The 25,242-nt window shown below is 44.2% G+C and overlaps 1 protein-coding gene across 1 annotated transcript; it reads left to right on the forward strand.

Moving 5' to 3' along the window:
* Positions 1-1,627: 1,627 nt before the first annotated feature.
* On the forward strand, positions 1,628-24,522 carry LOC135549525 (phosphatidylinositol-3-phosphatase SAC1-A-like). Its single transcript, XM_064979537.1, has 20 exons — positions 1,628-1,733; positions 3,336-3,433; positions 4,891-4,965; positions 5,358-5,485; positions 9,047-9,196; positions 11,436-11,495; positions 11,761-11,794; positions 12,688-12,789; positions 12,996-13,081; positions 15,251-15,337; positions 15,494-15,562; positions 17,196-17,275; positions 17,421-17,519; positions 17,976-18,114; positions 19,494-19,563; positions 20,799-20,871; positions 21,245-21,338; positions 21,536-21,628; positions 21,828-21,885; positions 22,055-24,522. The coding sequence occupies exons 1-20, from the start codon at positions 1,705-1,707 to the stop codon at positions 22,189-22,191; spliced, it is 1,761 nt and encodes a 586-aa protein (XP_064835609.1). The 5' UTR covers positions 1,628-1,704; the 3' UTR covers positions 22,192-24,522.
* The last annotated feature ends 720 nt before the right edge of the window (positions 24,523-25,242 follow it).

A 25,242-nucleotide genomic window follows, 5' to 3' on the forward strand; every position in this document is an offset into this window, starting at 1 on the left:
GGATATCTTTAAGAAATGGCTTTCTTCTTGCCACTCTTCCATAAAGGCCAGATTTGTGCAATATACGACTGATTGTTGTCCTATGGACAGAGTCTCCCACCTCAGCTGTAGATCTCTGCAGTTCATCCAGAGTGATCATGGGCCTCTTGGCTGCATCTCTGATCAGTCTTCTCCTTGTATGAGCTGAAAGTTTAGAGGGACGGCCAGGTCTTGGTAGATTTGCAGTGGTCTGATACTCCTTCCATTTCAATATTATCGCTTGCACAGTGCTCCTTGGGATGTTTAAAGCTTGGGAAATCTTTTTGTATCCAAATCCGGCTTTAAACTTCTTCACAGCAGTATCTCGGACCTGCCTGGTGTGTTCCTTGTTCTTCATGATGCTCTCTCCGCTTTTAACGGACCCCTGAGACTATCACAGTGCAGGTGCATTTATACGGAGACTTGATTACACCCAGGTGGATTGTATTTATCATCATTAGTCATTTAGGTAAACATTGGATCATTCAGAGATCCTCACTGAACTTCTGGAGAGAATTTGCTGCACTGAAAGTAAAGGGGCTGAATAATTTTGCACGTCCAATTTTTCAGTTTTTGATTTGTTAAAAAAGTTTGAAATATCCAATAAATGTCATTCCACTTCATGATTGTGTCCCACTTGTTGTTGATTCTTCACAAAATATACAGTTTTATATCTTTATGTTTGAAGCCTGAAATGTGGCAAAAGGTCGCAAAGTTCAAGGGGGCCGATTACTTTCGCAAGGCACTGTAAATAATCATAAAAATTATGGATATTAAACATTTAGGTACATACAAGTGTCTTATATTGGTTGAAAACTTAAATTCTTGTTAATCTAACTGCACTGTCCAATATATAGTAGCTATTACGGCGAAAACATACCATGCTATTGTTTTAGGACGACAGGTTTCATTGAGCTCGGCTGCACCTGCTTTTTGGAGCTACCTTACTCAAGAAAACAAAAAAAGAGACCATGTTTGTATGTGGCTTTATTAACTCAATTATATATATATATATATATTTTTTTTTACATTTTTTTCAAACTGATATGTGACACCTATTAATGCCAAAATGACATGCAAAACAGGAAAGCCTCCATTTTATTTTTTGAAAAAAATGTGGGACTCAAAAGAGGCCCTGCCCCGAATGACAGGTCGCCACTGCATTAATGTAATCCTTTTCTGGATATTCGATGAGGGTTATTGACGTCAATCGCCTGTATTCAACTAGCCTCATGTCATGAATATGCATAAATATCTCGAGACAACTCTGATATGGACTGTTTTTTTCTCAAATTTGCCGGGATGTCACGTGTCCTACTTACATCAGTACACTCGTACCAACTTAAGCCTTACGAAACTTATATTCGATCAAATAAACCTCAAGTAGCAAATTTGCCATTTTTTTTGTTTACCAAATTCGACACTCATTGACCGACATACTTGGAGGGCTTAACAACGAAAAACCGCCACCCGCTGGAGGAAGACTGATTTTCCTCGGAGTTGGGCTTCTCTCTTCCTCTTCCTCTCTAATACCTCAGTGCACTGAGTTTTTTAAATTTTTATTATGTTTTTTAATCATTTCCCGCAACCAGTAGTGGGCGGCAATACACCATTTCCGGTGTTGTCCGCCGTAAAACACCACCACCGAAGAAGATTATTAAGGTCAGATTGATACAATAAGTGAAGATGCCGACTGCCTATGAGAGGTTCAATTTGTAAGTATTTTGCTTGACTTTTAAATGTAGTTAAACGACACCGATCAAGTATACTCAATATCAGGTTCACGGTTTCACTCAAAGAGACGTACAGTGGACGTGTGTCAATATCTTGTCATGAATTTCAAAATTCGGGTTGACATCAGCTAGTTAGCCTGATTGCCTGCTGTATGCTAGCTAAGCTGTATGCTAGCTCATCCAGTCTCTCGAACTCGCTTAAATACCTAGTTAACAAGCTAACTATCTATTTGTCTAGATTAATGGAAACGACGAAATGTCATTAGTGTTGTATAAGCAGTTGCCTGTCATTTCAGGTCAGCTTATTAGCTTGTGTAGTTATATAAATAATAATAACATAATTGTCTTATTGTTTACTAGTAGACAAGTTATATGGATAACACTGACCAGAGATCTGGCCTTTCAGCTATATGATATACAATACATAGAGTAGCCTACAGGGTGGGCAATCAGACCAATCGTATATCAGTCCAAGTTTTGCATATATTTTTTTTAAATGTGCCGTCTTTGTAGTGGGTGTGACAGTTTGCAGGAGATATTGGGCAACATTGGGGTGGGGATCTGAATAGCTGACTACTGAGTGGCTCAAAACGACAAGTAAATGGGCCAAGTCAGTAGTAGATGTATTACCACAACAATGGTGCTCATGAAGTATTGATGCTGTATCAGAGTTGGCACCGTTAGCTCGTTGAGAATAGATATCTGCCCATTAAATGGCCATGAACTGGTTCTAACCTACTTTTGGTTTTTAAATTCAGTCACAACTTCGTGTTAAATCATGCGAGCAGCTAATTGAAATATGGAGTGGTTGTTATGTCAGCAGTATATCTGGTTGTCCCAGGCTTTCCTGTGGCATGAGAATGTGCTGAAAAACCCCTAACAATAAGGCTTTTGTCTGGCAGCCACTTCTCCTCAGTCCTCGCTTATAGCTCAGGGTAGTGCATGATGGCACTCCATTCTACAGACTTTATTGTCGCCCAGAAATGAGGTCACATATTTTTCTGGTGCTTGATTTTAAAGCCTGCTTGCAGGTTAAGTTGTTCAGCCCGTTGAGTGAGTGAGTGAGTGAGTGAGTGAGTGAGTGAGTGAGAGAGAGACCCTCTTTGTTACACGGTACATTGTTCTTTGCCGTTCCTTTTAGGCCAAAAATGTTCTTTGTTTGCACAGGCGTGGAAGAGCTGTTGTAGGCTAAGCTTACGTGGCTGTGTGTCATACAAGGCCTCGGCTAAGACAAGTGTCGCAATCTTTCTTTCAGTCTCTTGCCGAATGCACCATTTTAAGCCTAATCATTGAAGAGATTCATGCACTACAATACTCACTGACAGGCAGTGGTGTAGAAGAGAGTTGCCTTAATGCAGACAGACAGTTGCAATGCTCAGTCCTCTTGAGCGAACCTGTTAAAAATGATCTGACGGTGCAGATCTGTTGTGATGTTAAGCTCACATCATTACATGCCATGCTCTCTTGACCCAACATGTCACTGGATGTTCTCTGTAAACCTTCTCCGGGGTGAAGTATTCCCTAGGTACTTCACCCTAGTCCACAACATACTTGAACCTCATTATCCCCCCTCCCTTCCCACAGGCACACCAGCCCAGAGAAGTTCTACATTGAGGCCTGTGATGACGGGGTGGATGCAGTTCTGGCCATCGACAGGGTGTCCAATGAGATGACCCTGACTGGTAAGACATAGTGCACACTGTAGCAAAGCACTTTGCAACAGAAAACAAAATTAAGCTTTTCTTATTGGATGAAATCAGTTTGGTTCCTACCAGTTTCGGCTTCCATTTGGATTCTAGTGGTAACGCTGGTGGCTTCAATGGGAAGATTGTCAACACAAAACAGAACTATGTTGCCATTGATTGGCGTGAGTCAACAGAGTTCGGGGTCAATACCATTAGAATTCCTGTCAGTTGATATGGACATGAAGATGCTCTGAGTTGCTATGTAAATAGTGGACCCCTGCTCATGGTTCTAACCATGCCTTGACCCTTTAATGGCTCTGTACGAGTGCCTTGACCCTTTAATGGCTCTGTACGAGTGCCTTGACCCTTTAATGGCTCTGTACGAGTGCCTTGACCCTTTAATGGCTCTGTACGAGTGCCTTGACCCTTTAATGGCTCTGTACGAGTGCCTTGACCCTTTAATGGCTCTGTACGAGTGCCTTGACCCTTTAATGGCTCTGTACGAGTGCCTTGACCCTTTAATGGCTCTGTACGAGTGCCTTGACCCTTTAATGGCTCTGTACGAGTGCCTTGACCCTTTAATGGCTCTGTACGAGTGCCTTGACCCTTTAATGGCTCTGTACGAGTGCCTTGACCCTTTAATGGCTCTGTACGAGTGCCTTGACCCTTTAATGGCTCTGTACGAGTGCCTTGACCCTTTAATGGCTCTGTACGAGTGCCTTGACCCTTTAATGGCTCTGTACGAGTGCCTTGACCCTTTAATGGCTCTGTACGAGTGCCTTGACCCTTTAATGGCTCTGTACGAGTGCCTTGACCCTTTAATGGCTCTGTACGAGTGCCTTGACCCTTTAATGGCTCTGTACGAGTGCCTTGACCCTTTAATGGCTCTGTACGAGTGCCTTGACCCTTTAATGGCTCTGTACGAGTGCCTTGACCCTTTAATGGCTCTGTACGAGTGCCTTGACCCTTTAATGGCTCTGTACGAGTGCCTTGCCTCATTGGCCCAGAGGGTTTTTCTTGGTATCCAGTGGCGTTCCTGAAGTGAGGCAGTTATGAATAGTGGCCAATGGTGCTGTTTCTGACCAACGTTTTATACACCGTCCTCAGGGCCACAGAGACATTTAGCTGTTTTTAAAGCTAGTTTTCTGCAGTTCTACGCGTGTGTCCGTGCCTTACGTTGTGTTCTTATGCTATCTGAGTGACTCAAACATTTATTTCAAAATCAATTCCATTACCTTTTTGGGAAATGTTGATTCTCCCGGTCTGTCTTTTTTTTTTTTTTTTGGGGGATTTGTTAGTTCTCAAAGATTATATTTCAAGATGTACAGCTCCATTATCTTTTCTACGTATGTTACGGTATATCTGGTTTAAGTTGTTTTATCCTGAAAGGTTTTACCATCTCGAAAACTAAATGATTAAAGGTGTGAAACTGATTTTTAGTCTTGTTTCTTTAGGGAAAAAGGATGTTCCGCCATCAGCCAACACCAGGCCCATCTGTGGCATCATGGGAACTATCCGCCTGGTGGCAGGTAGGTCCACAGCCTGACAACACTGGGCTGGTCCTGTATATGGGCTGGTCCTGTTGTCACACAAGATGTAGGTTCTACCACTTGGTGCGCCCCAACAATATCTCCTTCATTCTGAAGTGTATACTCGTTCACTACTTGCCACAAATCTAAAAACATTGGATTGGTGGAGGCGTGGCCTAGCCACTAGCGGGTGTTTCCACCATATTCCTGAGAGCAGTAATTTACTTTCAAATGAGTTGGAAGTGAACCAAATGCACACTTTGGAAGAACGGCGAGATCATTTGTACGTAACTTCCATCTTGTCCCACAAGATGTACCCCTGTAACATGCTACTGTTTAGATATGGGGCTGACCAGGCTGCCATGTTAACCCATGGATTTCCTTTCTCACAGGAATGTACCTGATTGTCATCACCAAGAAGAGGAATGTGGGCAGCCTCTTGGGTCACGCTGTGTGGAAGGCAGTGGATTTCGATGTAATTTCCTACAAAAAGACTGTGCTTCACCTCACTGAGAACCAGGTGACAAACACGCTCTGGCACATTTTTGGGGATGTTATTTAAATTTGATTAATTTTAGACTCGATTTAGAAACAGAGGTGGAGACAGGCAAGTGAGAGAACAGGAAGGGTGGTCGTGTTTATTGAACCCCAGTCTCTGGTGGTAAATAACGTATATGTGACTAGCAAGGGTTGTTACCAATTCCAATATGCAGCACTGTCAGCTGATTCTGTTTCAGCCTCTTTCTAGATACTGTATGTGTATTCATTGATAGTTGGTGCATGTTATCACTCCATCAGTACACAGGGAGAATTTGGTTAGAATTTATGCTAGTGTTTGCCAAGCAGTAGGGAAAGCACACTCTCATGGAAACAGTCCACAGCCCTGAGGAAATGGCATATATATATATATATATATATATATATATATATATATATATATATATATACACACACACACACCGTGTCTTTGAACTAGAGGGGACCTAGCTACAGTAGCGTTAGGACGGCTAACAGACAGTAGCTTTTGAACTAGAGGGGACCTAGCTACAGTAGCGTTAGGACGGCTAACAGACAGTAGCTTTTGAACTAGAGGGGACCTAGCTACAGTAGCGTTAGGACGGCTAACAGACAGTAGCTTTTGAACTAGAGGGGACCTAGCTACAGTAGCGTTAGGACGGCTAACAGAAAGTAGCTTTTGAACTAGAGGGGACCTAGCTACAGTAGCGTTAGGACGGCTAACAGACAGTAGCTTTTGAACTAGAGGGGACCTCCTGTTTCAACAACAAGCTCCTTTGCCTTTATTCCCTACTGTTGGAATCACACAATGACAAAGTTAGTATGTCATTTCAGTGACGCAGGCCATGTACATTATTCATCCAGGCTGGCTATTCCTGTAGTGCTAATTGAAAGAGCAGCCTTGGCTTGAGACTGTAAGGTTACATCCCAAATGGTATCCTTTTCCCTATACTACCTTTGTAGTGCACTAGAGTCCCATCAAAGGGACTAGGGTGCCGTTTGGGACATAACCTAAGTCACTGTAACTTGCCACCGGGGAGTTTATAGACGCACCACAGCACAGTCAGAACAACGCTGGCTAACGGCACGGCTGACTAAGTTTACACTGTATTGCCTTTATTATGGAAAATGGAAGTTGTGTCACTGTTTAAAAAAAAATATATATATATATATACACAGCCCTGAGGAATTTATATATACATTTTGTTTTTGGCCCATACACCACAACTCTTCAGAGGACAGAAATATGCTTTTCTTTTTTTTACACTTTTTTTCTTTTGTTGTTACACGTAAACTACACAGATTTGACATGCACTACATGTATGTGGACACCTCGTTGAACATCTCATTCCAAAATCATGGACATTAATATTGTGTTGGTCCCCCCCCCCTCCCCCCACTTTGCTGCTACAACAGCCTCCACTCTTCTGGGAAGGCGTTCCACTAGATGTTGGAACATTGATGCAGGGACTTGCTTCCAATCAGCCACTAGAGCATTAGTGAGGTCAGACTCTGATGTTGAGCGATTAGGCCTGGCTAGCAGTTGACGTTCCAATTCATACCAAAGATTTTCGATGGGGTTGAGGTCAGGGCTCTGTGCATGCCAGTCAAGTTCTTCCATACCGCTCTGTAGCCATTTCTGTATGGACCTCGCTTTGTGCACGGGGGCATTGTCATGCTGAAACAGGAATGGGCCTTCCACAAACTGTTGCCACAAAGTTGAAAGTCCAGAATCATCTAGAATGTCCTTGTATGCTGTATATTTCCCTTCACTGGAACTAAGGGGCCCGAACCATTATTCCTCATCCACCAAACTTTACAGTTGGCACTGTGCATTGGCATTGCGCATGGTGATTTTAGGCTTGTATCCGGCTACTCAGCCTTGGAAAACAATTTTAATGAAGCTCCAGAAGAACAGTTATTGTGCTGATGTTGCTTCCAGGGGCAGTTTGGAACTCGGTCGTGAGTGTCGCGACAGAGGATATACGTTTCTTGCGCGCTTCAGCACTCGGCGGTCCCGTTCTGTGAGCTTGTGTGGCCTACCACTTTGTGGCTGAGCCGTTGTTGCTCCTAGACGTTTCCACTTCACAATAACAGCACTTACAGTTGACCGGGGCAGCTCTAGCAGGGCAGAAATTTGACTAACTGACTTGTTGGAAAGGTGGCATCCTATGACTGTGTCACTTTGAAATTCACTGAGCTCTTCAATACCGGCCCAGTCTACTGCCAATGTTTGTTTTGTTCTATTTTTATACACCTGTCAGCAACGGGTGTGTCCACATACTACTGTACATGGTTGTCCACATACTACTGTACATGGTTGTCCACATACTACTGTACATGGTTGTCCACATACTACTGTACATGGTTGTCCACATACTACTGTACATGGTTGTGTCCACATACTACTGTACATGGTTGTGTCCACATACTACTGTACATGGTTGTCACACTGTTTACTTGACATGTAAAGAAAGACTTATATCTTATTAGAATGGTAAGTGAAAGTTAAGTTTAGACCTAAATGCTTCATTGTTTTAATACTTTTCATATTTCCATGAGTGCCGTAGTGGAAACTGGGGCTGGAGATGTTAAGAAACATGTATGATTCCAAATGCCACCCTATTCCCTATGCAGAGCCCTACATTTGACCGGGGAGAGGAGACAGACTGCACAAACTCGCAAAAACAGGATATAAAGTGCTGACACATAATGCAGGGAAGCAGCTGCAGCCTTGTAGTGGGTGAGGAGGAATAGGACGATTCTCATTTTGTATTTCCTTGCATCCTCTCTCCTTGCCGCCTCTTCAGAACACATTGGAGAAGACCTGAGGAGGAACCTTGGACCTCTTCTCCAATACTGTTAAGAAGGACACAAGCAGATGGGATCGCGTAAAGACACTTGGGGAGAAATCCTTGTGGGCATAGTCGTAGAGTCATTCATGTCCGTCTTCTCTCTCTCTGGGCTAACTGGCTTAGCATTCAGAATACAGATCCTATTAGACATGTGGAGGGAGGGGCCTTAATGCCTGGGGTTGCTGGTAGCTGTAGTAGTATGACACCTGCACCATATAGGGAATAGGCTGCTGTCATTTGGGATGCAGAGATCATTAGCGGTTATGCATCCTAACCTCCCACGTGCAGTAAAGCCCTGTGAGGGAGGTGAGGTGGACAAGGTTTAGATGGAAATCTATCAACGGAGGGCTATTGTAATATGTCAATGATGTCATCATCCATGCAATAAAGGCCACCTTAAATAAAAAATATATATATATATATACTTTTTTTTTTTTTATTAGCCCACTGGAGTCAATTGAGGCTGTGATGCTGCTAATACTGTCAATCTGATTCAAATGTATTTAATTTGTTTATTGGTCACCAAGTAAGATTTTATTTCCATGTTTCTAAAGCATGCTGTTTAATTTCATATATGAAAACATCCCTGGCTTAACAGCCTCTCTTCTCACAGTTCACACATACAACTCCTACAAACTGCACTGTCATGAGTTGTGCCCAGCCAGCTAATCTATTTTCTCCCCTCTCTCTCCCCCTCTCTCTCTCTCCAGACACAAGACAACAAGACATTCCTGTCCATGATTAACAACGTGCTGACTACAGATGGATTCTACTTCTGCACTGACTATGACCTGACCCACACCCTCCAGAGACTGGCTGACGTCAGCCACGACTTCCAGGAGATGAGCCTGCTGGAGAGGGTAGGAAAGGAGGGGAGACCTTACGTAACCTTCTAGGCTCTTTTGTAGACCTGGAAAGATTGGATATTAGCAATATGGCAAACTATTTACCTCTATCAGAGGGCAGACACAATTTTTTTTTTTTTTTTAAGGTGTGTGACATTGAGTCCAGCTGTTTTTACTCGACACATGATGGTTAAATGGAAATGCATCCTAGCAGGAAATTGTCTCATCTATTTTATTTGCAAAAAAATGTTCTATAAATCACAGGACAAATTAACAGAACACAGCTAGAGGCTGCAGTCTTCACTATATATAGTGCCTTACTTTGAAACATGGTCCATAGGGTGACCGTATGGGGGCGGAGGGGGGAGCGGTATGGGGGCGGAGGGGGAACGGTATGGGGGCGGAGGGGGAACGGTATGGGGGGCGGAGGGGGAACGGTATGGGGGGCGGAGGGGGAACGGTATGGGGGGCGGAGGGGGAACGGTATGGGGGCGGAGGGGGAACGGTATGGGGGCGGAGGGGGAACGGTATGGGGGCGGAGGGGGAGCGGTATGGGGGCGGAGGGGGAGCGGTATGGGGGCGGAGGGGGAGCGGTATGGGGCGGAGGGGGAGCGGTATGGGGGCGGAGGGGGAGCGGTATGGGGGCGGAGGGGGAGCGGTATGGGGGCGGAGGGGGAACGGTATGGGGGCGGAGGGGGAACGGTATGGGGGCGGAGGGGGAACGGTATGGGGGCGGTATGGGGGGCGGAGGGGGAACGGTATGGGGCGGAGGGGGAACGGTATGGGGGCGGAGGGGGAACGGTATGGGGGCGGAGGGGGATAGATAGTGACCCCTGTTCCATGTCTAAACTTGACGGTCTACTCGCCATCAAACCAGTTGAACACTGTTTCATTGGAGAAGAAAGGGAAAATTCTGTACACATTCTGCACATGAGAGTAATGCCTCAGCTGAGACTGAGGGGGTGAAAAAGTCAATCTGTGTGTACACATGAGGGCAAGGTGACTAGTGTGGTTTACATGCTTGGCAGGACACCACAGTTTATTTTACCTTTATTTAACCAGGCAAGTCAGTTAAGAACAAATTCTTATTTTCAATGGCGGCCTAGGAACAGTGGGTTAACTGCCTGTTCAGGGGCAGAACGACAGATTTGTACCTTGTCAGCTTGGGGGTTTGAACTTGCAACCTTCTAGTCCACCGCTCTAACCACTAGGCTACCCTGCCGCCCCTGTTAATCTGGCAGTGACATTCCTCCAATATGGATGAGCCATGGATATCATCTAATGGGACAATACCACAGATGGATGACAGACCACATCCTGTGAAATATCTATTTTAGACGAACATCTTTTGATAATACACTCTGACCTCAGCCTTCGTGGTTGACTAGCTTTGTACGCAGTAGGAGAACTCTGGCTGTGCCCCCCCCCCCTCCCCAAAATAACTCTTATGCTCCTAAAATAAGCACTTCATCTAGATTTGAAAGAATTGGTTAGTTATAAGCAATAGGGTGGTAGCTTCACCTTGCCCTCATCTATTCAAAGTAGTGGTTGAAGCTTTTAGGAGAATTGTGCACTAATACATTGGAGAAAGCCTGTATGCCCTTCCCACATGTTTCATGTCTCAGGGTAATGGCCTGCGAAAGCCAGCATGTATAGAATGCAATAATTAACTAATATTTGCCATATTCTAACAATTCTCTTGTGCCAGCGTATCGCCACGGCAAACTTTAATAATTGGATGGTGAAACTTGTCAGCCAATTAGAAAAGCGAAGCAATTCAGGCATAATTGAAGGTCAATTAAAAAAAAAAAAAAGTTTTTATATAGTTGAAATTATTATAGAATATTATTATAGAAATTATTTTAGCGAGCAGTAAGCATTTAGAATTAGATGTGGAGTTTTGTAGTTACGGAGAAATCACATACCTTCAAAAGTATTTGGCAATCATAATTTTTTTTTTGGGGGGGGGGCAGTTTCCATCATTTGTCGTCGTAAGGAAAGCTCGACAAAATGTAAAAATCCACCCGTCAAACAGATGTTGTACGATCTTTAGAAAAGGTTTCCTATATCTGCCTTTTCCATTACGTGTTGCAGTGATTAAAAAAATAATAATAATATTAATAAATGGAACTCTGTCAATGGAAACCTGGCCATTGTCTGCTAAAACTCATTGAGTGGAAATAATTTACTGCAGATTGGACAGATTTAAGGAATTGATTGACTCTGACTGACTGGTTGGTTCTCCTGTTTCTAGGCAGATCAGAGGTTTGTGTGGAATGGAAGCCTCCTGAGAGAGTTCCTTACCCAGCCGGAGGTGAGTGATATATGAAGAGGACATCACAACACCTCCACCTGTTTGCATTATAATACATTACACATGTCTTCATTCGGTTGTTTTCTTATTCTGATGTACCAGAGGTAATAGTATTAGAATTATGGACAAGATAACATCAACCTTACCCCTCTGAAATGGTCTGTTTTAACAATAACGCACTACATATGACCAGTCTTTTATTCTTCGTTCTAATGTATCTCGTGACAAAGTTTAAAAACAATATGATCTTTGTTCCCCTTTTCAGCTCCACAAGTTTGCGATCCCTGTTGTCCATGGCTGTATCCTTTTCACGGTCTTGCTTTGCTCCCACTGATCTTTCTTGTAGTAATAATCAGTGGAACCACATCAGAACATAACTTTGAATGGGTCTCTGAGTGTTTTCAAGAACCAATTTCAACTCGGTGGAACTTAAATCATTCCCATCAGTGAACTTTAGAAATCCATTGCAAGGTCACAAATAATAGCATCCTCCACTTAGCGTACCAAGTACAATGGCATCGTCCGCTTAGCGTACCAAGTACAATGGCATCGTCCGCTTAGCGTACCAAGTACAATGGCATCGTCCGCTTAGCGTACCAAGTACAATGGCATCGTCCGCTTAGCGTACCAAGTACAATGGCATCGTCCGCTTAGCGTACCAAGTACAATGGCATCGTCCGCTTAGCGTACCAAGTACAATGGCATCCTCCGCTTAGCGTACCAAGTACAATGGCATCCTCCGCTTAGCGTACCAAGTTCAATGGCATCCTCCGCTTAGCGTACCCAGTACAATGGCATCCACCGCTTAGCGTACCCAGTACAATGGCATCCACCGCTTAGCGTACCCAGTACAATGGCATCCACCGCTTAGCGTACCCAGTACAATGGCATCCACCGCTTAGCGTACCCAGTACAATGGCATCCACCGCTTAGCGTACCCAGTACAATGGCATCCACCGCTTAGCGTACCCAGTACAATGGCATCCACCGCTTAGCGTACCCAGTACAATGGCATCCACCGCTTGGGATAAGTCCCAAATGGCACCCTATTCCCTATATAGGGCACTTATTTTTCCCTGATCAGTAGTGGTGCACTATATAGGGAATAGGGTGCCATTTTGGACGTGATCTTGGTACAATTTGGCCTGATGCTGTAGCAGTGTATTCTGTGAGGTCCTTGACCCTGATCCAGTCATCGTGATGAAGCCGTGTCGTGTCAACGGGAAGATCTTTGAATGGATCCTCATCTCCAGGAGGAGCTGCTTCAGGGCTGGGGTCAGGTACTACGTCAGAGGTAAGACACAGGTCACGTCCCGGTTGACACCCTGTTCCATATGTAGCGCACTACTTAGGGCTCTCTCCATAGGGCTCTGGTCAAAAGTAGTGCACTATATAGGGAATAGGGTGCCAATTGGGATGGAACCATGGCACTGGGCAGCACTACTGGCATGTTGAATAGGTAATAATCATTCTCTCATTTATTTTTGTTTTTTCCCTCAGGTATCGATTCTGAGGGCCACGCTGCTAATTTTGTGGAGACTGAGCAAATAGTCCTGTACAATGGAGGAAGGGCTTCATTCGTACAGGTGAGTAGTTGTGGTGCTCGCAGCGATGGCAGTGCCGGCATTAGCAAGTAGCAGCGCCGGCAGTAGCAGGGGAAGAGGTAGTAGTGGTCGATGACGGTTTAGGAATAGTCTGGGAGAGAACGTATAGCCCTAGGCGATGCTGTTGGTTCATTGGTTGTGCAGGGCGGCTTACAGTTGGCCTACAATTATAGTGAATTTGTATTTTATTTTGAAAAGGCTACTTATAGGGATTTTTTTTAAACATTTGAATAATTAATTGGGTGACCCATTACCTTTTCGCTATATAGAATATCTCACCATGTGTTCCCATCTCCTCCTCTCTCCTTTATTAATTTCTGCAATATGCAGTGGGGCTATCAACAGTTTAATGAAATAATATGTTTTCTTGTGAAAACAACATGTTACTACCAATGTTCCCGAACAGATTTCACTTGGTTTCCCAAAATGTAAGCACTGGGTAGCTGCAGGAACATGGTTGGAGAGATCATGGCACACAGAGTTTGGGCAGAATATCACCTGTCACGCAGTGAGAGCATGCATCCCAAACAGTGGTTTACACACAGAGTGACCTAAATGTTCTTATATTTATTTCTCAGCTGCTACTATTCCGTACAGCTCCGCTATAAAACCGAAGTAGCCTCCCCGACGTCATGGTAAACAGATACGCGGGAAAATTCGGCTATTGGAGTCTATACAGAACATGTATTTCATCTCTTGTTCCTGTTCCTGTCCGTTGCTGCCAACTTAATAACGGGCCATTCTAAATCAAAACTAGTTGTATGTATTAGTAAAGACTAGATTAAATTGAGAATAGTCTGATGGGTGAAAATATGATCATCTGTGCAGCCTGAGGCAAAGAACAAATCACAAACTTTAAAAGATATATATATATATATATATATATATATATATATTTGTAACTTTCTCAAATCATCAACAGCCTATAGTAGCATCATGCAGCCCATATATATGTTTTGATTTGTGAGACGTTATTATTTACAGGACCTGTTTCAAATTATCACTTTTACGCTCATCGTAGCCTAGTGGTTAGAGTGTAGGGACGGCAGGTAGTTTAGTGGTTAGAGTGTATGTGTGTACTGGTCCCGGAATGGGGGGAAAAATAGCCATTATATTTCATTCAGATAAGTTCAAATCTATTCTTCTTGCTATAAAATAATGGTGCTGGACTTATAAGGATATCTAGTCTACTAAATGAAAAAGCCTATAGCCTATGGCGTGGAGCACAGCCATAAAACATACAGTATCTAGTCTGCTAAATGAACCAGCCTACAGTCTATAGCCAGATAACATACAGCATCTAGTCTGCTAAATGAACAAGCCTACGGTCTATAGCCAGATAACATACAGCATCTAGTCTGCTAAATGAACCAGCCTACAGCCATATAGCATACAGTATCTAGTCTGCTAAATGAACAATCCTACAGCCATATAACATACAGCATCTAGTCTGCTAAATGAACCAGCCTACAGCCATATAACATACAGTATCTAGTCTGCTAAATGAACAATCCTACAGCCATATAACATACAGCATCTAGTCTGCTAAATGAACCAGCCTACAGCCATATAACATACAGTATCTAGTCTGCTAAATGAACAATCCTACAGCCATATAACATACAGCATCTAGTCTGCTAAATGAACCAGCCTACAGCCATATAACATACAGTATCTAGTCTGCTAAATGAACCAGCCTACAGCCTATGGTGTGGAGCACAGCCATATAACATACAGCAGACCAATTCATGTTCTGTTTTAAGTAAATACATATTTATTTTTCATATAATGCCTCTTTAGACCGGATTTAAGTAAATAATGGATTTATTTTGATGGTGTATATTAAATAAAATAAAAAGTCTAGTAGATCAATTTTTAAATGTATATTTTCCAAAGGTGTGCATCAGCTGCTTGTATTCATTCAGCTTATATGCATGGAGGCCTTGTATGCATGGAGGCCTGGAGATGCTCAACGTGTTTATGTTAATTACCGTGAGACCAGCAGTCTTTTGCATGACAGTAACCGGCTGGCAAAATTGAAAGACCTCCACAACCCTACTCTGAACCAATACAGAGAAATAAGAGGGTTTTTTTGTTTTGTTTTTTAACAATGTTATTTTACATTTTTTTAAATATGTTTTCCGTCCACAGACACGAGGCTCCATGCCCTTCTTCTGGTCTCAGAGACCCAACCTGAAATACAAGCCCAAACCACTGATCAGCAAGAACACCAATCACGTAAGGGCTTTCATATCTTCTGGCAGCTTTCCCCTCTTATCTATTGCACTATTTGTCTTGTCAGTATAACGGGTCAAAGGTTAGGTAAACCCACTCTGTGGATCTCTTGTCGACCAAATCCTCAATTAACTATTTCTCCCCCAACGGTCTTCCTAGATGGATGGTTTCCAGAGGCATTTTGACTCCCAGGTCCTCATCTATGGAAAGCAAACAATTCTGAACCTGGTAGGACCCTCTTTTTTTTCTCTTTTTTTAAGCCTCATGATGGCTAAAACAAATCCCTGTCAAAGCATTGTGAAAGAGAAGCATTAGAAAGATTGATATACATTAAACAAAAATATAAACCCAACATGCAACAATTTCAAAGATTTTACTGAATTACAGTTCATATAAGGAAATTGGTCAATTGAAATAATTTCATTAGGCCCTAATCTATGGATTTCACATGACTAGGAATACAGATATGCACAGATATCACACATTTAAAAAATAAATAAAAAAGTAGGGATGTGGTTCAGAAACCAGTCAGTATCTGGTGTGAGCACCATTTGCCTCAAGCAGCACATCACATCTCCTTCATATAGAGTTGATCAGGCTGTTGATTATTGCCTGTGGAATGTTGTCCCACTCTTCAATGGCGGCGTGAAGTTGCTGGATATTGAAGGGAACTGGGACACGCTGTCAATCCAGAGCATCCCAAACATGCTCAATGGGTGAGATGTCTGGTGAGTACACAGGCCATGGAAGAACTGGGACATTTTCAGCTTCCAGGAATTGTGTACAGATCCTTGAGACATGGGGCCATGCACCATCATGCTGAAACCTGAGGTGATGACGGAAGATGAATATCACGACGATGGGCCTCAGGCTCTCGTCATGGTATCTCTGTGCATTTAAATAGCCATCGATAAAATGCAATTGTGTTCGTTGTCTAACTTATGCCTGCCCATACAATAACCCCACTGCCACCATGGGGCACTCTGTTCATGGGGCACAACGTTCATGGGGCACAACGTTGACATCAGCAAACCGTTCGTCCACACGACGCCATACATGCAGTCTGCCATCTGTCCGGTACAGTTGAAACCAGAATTCATCCTTGAAGAGCACCCTTTTCCAGCGTGCCAGTGGACATCAAAGATGAGCATTTGCCTGCTGAAGTCGGTTACAACACTGAACTCCAGTCAGATCAAGACCCCGGTGAAGTTGATGAGCTTCCCTGAGATGGTTTCTGACAGTTTGAGCAGAAATACTTTAGTTGTGCAAATCCAGTTTCATCAGCTGTCCTGGTTGGCTCGTCTCAGACGATCCCTCAGGTGAAGAATCTGGATGTGGAGGTCCTGAGCTGGCAGGCGGTTGTCAGGCTGGTTGGACATAATGCCAAATTCTCTACAACAACATTGAGACGGCATATGGTAGAGAAATGAACATTCAATTTGGCAACAGCTCTGGTGGACATTCCTGCAGTCAGCATGCCGATTGCACACTCCCTCAACTTGAGACATCTGTGGCATTGTGTTGTGTGACACAACTGCACATTTTAGTAGCCTTATATTGTCCCCAGCACAAGGTGCACCTGCAATGATCATGCTGTTTAATCCGCTTCTTGATATGCCACACCTGTCAGGTGGATGGATAATCTTGGCAAAGGAGAAATGCTCACTAACAGGGATGTATAAACTATTTTGGTAACATTTGAGAGAAGCTTTTTGTGCATATGGAACATTTCTGGGATCTAATATTTCAGCTCATGAAACATGAGACAAACGATTAACATATTGCTTTTTTAATTTTTAATTTATTTTTTTAACCATTTTTGTTCAGAGTAAGATGGTGTTTATTTTCCTCCTTCCTCCAGATCAACCAGAAGGGTTCAGAGAAGCCACTGGAGCAAGCCTTTGCCAAGATGGTGACTGGCATGGAGAACGGCATGATCAAGTAAGACCCAAACGCCGCACTCCTGAACACCCTCTCACCCATCGTCTTATCATTTCTATGATTTTTATACATTGTTTTTTTTAGGTGAATGGATTCATTGATGGATGGATCTAACACATCCACTCGTTGTTTCTTATGACTGCAGGTACGTAGCATTTGACTTCCACAAGGAGTGCAGTGGGATGAGATGGGATCGTCTGAATATCCTGGTGGACAATGTGGCCGAGACACAAGATGAATACAGGTATTACTCTCCTATATTGACAATAAGCTGCCAGTCTACACCCACAAACATACAAGACTCGGGTTAGTGTTCTTTAGCAAGACGATTGGCATATGAACACAGACGAGGCTAATTGTCTTCTCCTCTGCCCTTTTATCTCTGGTCTGTCTTCAGGGAACAATGCCAGTGATTACATTAGTCAGTTCCTTCTGAAATTCCTCTGGGCATATGAGTTTCCCCAGGCTGCATCCCAAGTGGCAGCCTATTCCCTTACATTGGCGCTCAAGTCAATGGTGCACTATATAGGGAATAGGGTGCCATTTGGGACTCCTCTAGCCTTGTCTCCCGATGATGACCCCTCTGTCTCCCTGCAGAGGGAGCGGTAGGTGGTGTTCCAACTTTACAGTGCTGTTATTGGCTCCGTGGATTTGTATTCTCCTAGCCTTGTCTCCTGACTCCTCTGTTGTCTGTCTGCAGCTACTTCATGGTCGACACGGAGGGGAAGGTGTTGTCCCAGCAGAAGGGGACGTTCCGCAGTAACTGCATGGACTGTCTGGACCGTACCAACGTCATCCAGAGCATGCTGGCCCGCCGTTCCATACAGTCCCAGCTTCAGGTAGGAAGTCCCCCAGAGCCGGCCTGCCCTTCCATACAGTCCCAGCTACAGGTAGGAAGTCCCCCAGAGCTGGCCCGCCGTTCCATACAGTCCCAGCTTCAGGTAGGAAGTCCCCCCGAGCCGGCCCGCCCTTCCATACAGTCCCAGCTTCAGGTAGGAAGTCCCCCAGAGCCGGCCTGCCGCTCCATACAGTCCCAGCTTCAGGTAGGAAGTCCCCCCGAGCCGGCCCGCCCTTCCATACAGTCCCAGCTTCAGGTAGGAAGTCCCCCAGAGCCGGCCTGCCGCTCCATACAGTCCCAGCTTCAGGTAGGAAGTCCCCCAGAGCCGGCCTGCCGCTCCATACAGTCCCAGCTTCAGGTAGGAAGTCCCCCAGAGCCGGCCTGCCGCTCCATACAGTCCCAGCTTCAGGTAGGAAGTCCCCCAGAGCCGGCCTGCCGCTCCATACAGTCCCAGCTTCAGGTAGGAAGTCCCCCGAGCCGGCCTGCCGCTCCATACAGTCCCAGCTACAGGTAGGAAGTCCCCCAGAGCCGGCCTGCCGCTCCATACAGTCCCAGCTACAGGTAGGAAGTCCCCCCGAGCCGGCCTGCCGCTCCATACAGTCCCAGCTACAGGTAGGAAGTCCCCCAGAGCCGGCCTGCCGTTCCATACAGTCCCAGCTACAGGTAGGAAGTCCCCCAGAGCCGGCCTGCCGTTCCATACAGTCCCAGCTACAGGTAGGAAGTCCCCCAGAGCCGGCCTGCCGCTCCATACAGTCCCAGCTACAGGTAGGAAGTCCCCCCGAGCCGGCCTGCCGCTCCATACAGTCCCAGCTACAGGTAGGACGTCCCCCAGAGCCGGCCTGCCGCTCCATACAGTCCCAGCTACAGGTAGGAAGTCCCCCAGAGCCGGCCTGCCCTTCCATACAGTCCCAGCTACAGGTAGGAAGTCCCCCAGAGCCGGCCTGCCCTTCCATACAGTCCCAGCTACAGGTAGGAAGTCCCCCAGAGCCGGCCTGCCGCTCCATACAGTCCTAGCTACAGGTAGGAAGTCCCCCAGAGCCGGCCTGCCCTTCCATACAGTCCCAGCTACAGGTAGGAAGTCCCCCCGAGCCGGCCTGCCACTCCATACAGTCCCAGCTACAGGTAGGAGCTAGGAGGGTTGCACTTGTTATTACTTGAAACACCCTTTGTTTCACACACTGGGGCGTGATCCTTCTGACCGTTAGATGAGAAAGTTAGAGATGAGAGGCAAAGGGTTGAACAAAGACAACCAGTGACTGTTTCCCACAGTATCATTGCCAGTTTATTTTAGAGAACAAGCTGAATGACTGAGGCCTGTTCCCAAACCCATCACCTTCTAAATGGACTTATGTATGCTTGTTTGGTGGTTGTCGTCCACAGAGGATGGGTGTCCTGCATGTGGCCCAGCGGATTGAGGAACAGGCCGATTTTGAGAAGATCTACAAGAATGGTAAGTGGGCCCCGTCCCTCTACAGCCTATGAGTGGCAGCTGCTTTAGGCCTTTTCACACTGCATTCTCTTTGCCCAGGACTTCTCCTAACCCTTAGTTAAAATCAGCCCTGGGCTAAGGAGAGGCTGTCAGTCCTGGGGTGTGTGTGTGTGTGTGTGTGTATACGCAGCTTTTGAGTGTCATGAGGCGGCAGGCAGCCTAATGGTTAGAGAGTTGGTTAGTAACTGAAAGGTTGCAAGATCAAATCCCTGAGCTGACAAAGGTAAAAATCTGTCGTTCGTTAACCCACTGTTCCTAGGCCGTCATTGTAAACAAGAATTTGTTCTTAACTGACTTGCCGAGTTAAATAAATAAAATATGAAGTTGATCTGTGTGGTCCCTCACACTATTCTCAGGTGACCACATGTCCCGAATTGTGTGAGACAGTCCTGCATTTTGTCAATTTGTCCTGCAACCAAACAATAATGTCCAGCATAACTACAAAAAGTGTGCTTCTGAGTTAGAGCTTCATATATCCGGTAATTTCCTCAAACTTATGTTCTCCATGTTCATTAGTTTCTCATTCAACAAATGTTCTGCTACTTCACTGATGTTTTTTTTAAAGCCTCCCTAATTGTTTTCCATTCCCTGAGAAAAAACAGAAATGTTTCCTTGGCCAAATATTCCCAGTTCCACGTGGTCTCGTTTCTGAATCACCACATTTTGCGCAAGGCAAAAAGAGTAGGCTGCAGGGGTGGCAGGGTAGCCTAGTGGTTAGAGCGTAACCGAAAGGTTGCAAGTTCGAATCCCCGAGCTGACAAGGTACAAATCTGTCGTTCTGCCCCTGAACAGGCAGTTAACCCACTGTTCCAAGGCCGTCATTGAAAATAAGAATTTGTTCTTAACTGACTTGCCTGGTAAAATAAAGGTAAAATAAAAAAATCAATTAGCTCGTTACGAGTTATACCCAACTTGGTGTTTAAGGTTGTTAAATGTACACTTTTCTTGATACAGTGTGTGGGCACAGGCAGACGGTGCAAATGGAGGATGCATTTGATGTGAATTCTGTAATGATATTTAATAGATTTCTGTCGGTACAAACTTTGAGAAATGATGACGTCATTTACAGGGGGTTGGGGGTGCTGTATTCGTGCAGGCTACACTGTCCCGCAAAATCATTCTCTTGTCCCGCATTTTGGGTATTTCTCTGCTCACTAATAATGTCTGTCCGTGTTATTTTTGTTTCTCTGCGCTAGCTTGGGCTGACAATGCCAACGCATGCGCCAAGCAGTACGCCGGTACGGGAGCCCTGAAGACTGACTTCACAAGGTATTGAACGTCCGTGTGCTGCTGACCTACATGTCTTCAGACACTATGCTTGCAACTGTTGAGGGTCAACTGTTTCGTTGCGCAGCTTCAAATTGAGGTCCCTTGTGCTTTAATTTATGTGGACTTTCTAGGTACTAGCTGGTTGGTGTGTACAAGTAGATAATGTGCCTTTTGGCCATGAGATGTAGTGTGTTGATGGTTGTTATTTCTCCGACACCAGATTGATGCCATTCAATTAGTATTGCTATGTTGACAAAATGGCAGACTATCTCTGTCTTTCTGGTTATTTGTGACGTGGGTCACTCGTCCTTGTTGTGGAGAGTTTGATGTGTGTTGACGGTGTCTGTTATTGTTGTTTCCTGTCCTTCATCAGGACAGGGAAGAGGACCCAGATGGGTCTGGTGATGGACGGCGTGAACTCTGCCATCCGTTACTACAAGAATAACTTCTCTGACGGTTTCAGACAAGTACGTCTGGGTTTTAAGGTCTAGAAAAATGACATGAATTAATTTAGTGAACTACTACTACGTGAGGTAGTCAGTAATACATTTATTATATCAGATATCTACTGTATAGTTGAGAGGTCTTTCCATAGACCAATATTGATTTTGTTAGTTGTCAGCTCTTTTGCTGCTCAAAGGGTACGTGTGTTTCTTGTCTCCAGGATTCCATTGATTTGTTCCTTGGAAACTATGCTGTTGATGAAACGGACGGCCCCACCCCACTCCGTATCCAGAAGGACTGGAAGTTCCTCACGGTCAGTTGCATCCCCATTACGGCTGAGAGATGGAGACCGGTATCCTCATAGCAGTCAGGAGATGCCCAGACTGATCGGTCATGTTTTGTAGTCCTGTAAAGTGAATGACATCTCTGGTCCTCTCCTCCCATTCTAATATGGAGTTCTGCTCCACCCCCCCCCCCCCATGAGTAATGTATTATGCTATCTTTGCTTGCAGCTGCCCATCATCATGGTGGTCGCGTTCTCCATGTGTATCATCTGTCTCCTCATGGCTGGTAAGAAAACCACTGTTAATCTGACAAGTCAATTTTAGCCTTTTAACTTTAGCTCTACTAACCTCAGGACACTAGGGCATGCTCGCTTGTTCTGTCTATATCCATCAAATGTGTTCATATCTGGTCACAAACGTCGCTGTTTCTTTCTGTATATCCCCCTCTTTCCCAGGTGACACGTGGACTGAGACCCTGGCCTATGTGTTGTTCTGGGGCGCCGCTGCCGCTGTCACCGCTGCTGTCATCGTCTTCAACGGCCGTGACTTTGTGGACGCCCCCAAACTGGTGCAGAAAGAGAAGATGGACTGAACCTGTGTGTGTGTGGAAAGCAGCTTGGCTCAGCATACTCCTATACCTCTTCATTCAACTCTTCTTCCTCTTCTTCCTCCCGGCTGCTCGAGGCTCGGACTCTGTACATAACTGCTCTCTACGCTGTCGTCCTGGGGGGGGGGCAGGCATCCCAAATGGCACCCTATTCCCTATATAGTGCACTTTAATGGGGTGCAATTTGGGAGGTAGCCAAATAGTTTCTATTGGGGCTTCTATTCTAACCCTGAACTCCTGTTTATCAGGCAGCAAACCCGTTGAGCTGAACTGTAGTCTCCTATCAGACTCTCTCGCCTCCTTCACTTTCCAGGCCATCATCCTATTCCACATTCCTCAGATCATGGTGTTTCATTTATTTTGTTGTCTGCTGATGGAGAGGGTTGGTGGTTGGCGTAGTCGGCCAACCGTGGTGACGGTTTAACCAACTTAAGGCACACATGGGTTATTAGAGTTCTCAGAAAACATGTCATAACTTCAGTGAATTGCAGTAGAATTCTTCATTTTCCATGAAGGCAACTTAAAAACAAGAGAATATTCATGTTATACATTAATGAATGGTTTCTTTGGTTTAACTTTTCTGTTTACTGTAATTTTAAAATGCAATTATGTATTTTAAACTAAAGAAATCCACAGAGAAACGATTGGCATTTTCACAGGCACTAGAATGACTGGGGTACATTGTTCAGAAAGATAACAACATGTTTTGGTTGTCCTATTGAACGTAATAAGCCTTACTAAACTCATTTAAAAAAGCGCTATACAACTAAACTAGCTAGTTATCCTAGAGAAGAATGACGTGAGGGGGAGAATGTCTTCCTACTATGAACATAATCATGTATAGTATTTATGATTCTATTTATAAGCAAGGGTTTTGTGCTTGTCTTACCATCTTATTTTTGCACTTTGGGTGAACATCTAAGAAGTTGCACATAGTATTTGATCTGAGAGGTGTGAAATCTTTCAATGTTCATTCATTGTTGGTTGTAGTGGTCATTATACCAGTGTTCTCCAACCCTGTTCCCGGAGAGCTACAGTCCTGTAAGTTCATTCCAACCCTTACCTAGCTCACCTGATTCTAATAATTAGCTGGTTGATCAGCTGAATCAGGTTCGTTACAACTGGGGTTGAGGCAAAAACCTGCAGGAGGGAAGCTCTACAGGAACAGGGTTGGAGAGTCCTGCGCTATACCGTAGTTGTCATGTGGTGGCCATTTTCCAGCTGTTTATAATAACCTTGTCTTGTCAGTGTGTTCTAGTTGACGCCTCACACGTTTGGAAGTGTTATGGTCTTGCTGAGGGTTTCCCCTAGCACTACTAAAACCCTCAGTGGTTTGAGTTTGACACTCCTGCTCTAGATCGGTGTTTTCCAAACCTGGTCCTCCAGTACCCCCAACAGTAAACACTATTGAAACCCTTTACAAGCACACTTGGTTCAACGAATCATCAAGCCCATCAATGAGTTGAACGAGGTGTGTTTGTAGCCCTTGACAATTAAACTGTATTGTTGGTGGACCAGGGTTAGAAAACACTGATTTAGATACTGCCTTAACAACTTTGCCCCTCAATGGATGACGGGGTGGACTTAAGAGAATCATTCCTTGTTCTCATGAATATGCTTGCGTATGATTAATGGTTTTCAGGGTGTTTCCAGATGTACTGTATTCATTAGAGATTGTATTGTAGACTGTTTGTTGCTATGCCTTTCTGTGCCTGCTTTCCAGCTTGGATTTCAATCTTGCATTCATAATACAGAAGTAGTTGTCATGGTGAAATATTCTAGAACATAATTGCAATTCCATTGCTCATTTAGAATTTGTTTATTGTAATCTGCCAGTGATTTACTACAAGCAGTTTTAGATCTTTAGCAAAGTTAGAATCATGTTGATATGCTAGAACTGTTTTATTCAAGCTGGGCAGTGGTAACAACAGAGAGGAGGACCAACTCAAGCTTGTCTACTGTGCTTCCGTTATGTCTTTCCATGAACATATCCTTGTAATTATATATACTGTATTTTTTTACATTAAGATTGTATGCTGAGCACTTCGTTGCAGATACTAAATGTAAAGATCAAGCAGTGATTCTTTGTTTTTCTTCCTTCTGGATTAGACTTTAGAAGAAGTGTTTCCTGGTCTTGTGAGTCAACAAGAGCATTTTGAAGGTGTACGATTTTTGCCTGGTGAATATTTCTGTTTTTACATGGGGATTGGAAACTATTTTGGGCTTATGTTTTGAATGTCTTTATTTTGGAATATGGTTGTTGTATTCATGATGTGGTAGTGGATAATGTATAAAAAAAAATCTCCTCTTTCCTCATCACCATTCCTTGGTTGTTATTCAAACCCCTGAACATTCATTTCCTATGACCATAATACATTTAAACTGGACTGTGATGTAGCCTGGTCCCAGATCTGTTTTTGCTATAATGCCAGTCCTTGTCATGACAAATTTTGGTATGACAATGGGTGACCATGGAATTTGCATGATAGCACAAACAGACTGGAACCCAGGCTAGCTTTGAAGATTCTGGCTAGTAAATCAACTGAGGTCAGTTGTACACATACCTAAATATGGTCAATTCTCATGATTTTTTTCATTTTGCACATGTAAGTGGCAGGCTGTTACTATGAAACTAGTGATTTATCGTCACGTGCTGTGACATTGGTTTGCTAGAAAGACCATATTCCCAGTTGGTGCCGTGTAACTTCAGACAATGTTAAAAGAAAATTACATCCTTCAAATTGTTACTGAGTGGTTCAGCGATATGACAGGATCAGTAGCTTACTACAGTTTAGAAATTTAACATCACATGGTTATACTTTTGCAATCTGATTGGCTGTAACCTAAACAAAGTTAGATATTAAACTCAATGTAATTTAGAGGGTAGTTGCAGATGTCCTATTTTCATCATGAATGGTAAAATACCTGAAGATCGGCTATCCTATCCTGTTGTCCAAGAGCTTGGCAATGACCTTGTTGTGAATGCAATTATGTTAACTGTCAATTGACACGTTATTCCCCACTTTGTAATTCCAT

This window comes from Oncorhynchus masou, chromosome 12, assembly GCF_036934945.1.
Source record: "Oncorhynchus masou masou isolate Uvic2021 chromosome 12, UVic_Omas_1.1, whole genome shotgun sequence".
In the NCBI taxonomy this organism is placed as follows: domain Eukaryota; kingdom Metazoa; phylum Chordata; class Actinopteri; order Salmoniformes; family Salmonidae; genus Oncorhynchus; species Oncorhynchus masou.

Bases quoted from the DNA above. Each gene is read 5' to 3' on its own strand.
- LOC135549525 (XM_064979537.1), top strand. From the start codon at position 1,705: ATGCCGACTGCCTATGAGAGGTTCAATTT. The intron at 3,434-4,890 runs GTAAGACATAGT...TTGTTTCTTTAG, and splicing joins CAATGAGATGACCCTGACTG to GGAAAAAGGATGTTCCGCCA. The intron at 12,790-12,995 runs GTAAGACACAGG...TTTTTCCCTCAG, and splicing joins GGTCAGGTACTACGTCAGAG to GTATCGATTCTGAGGGCCAC.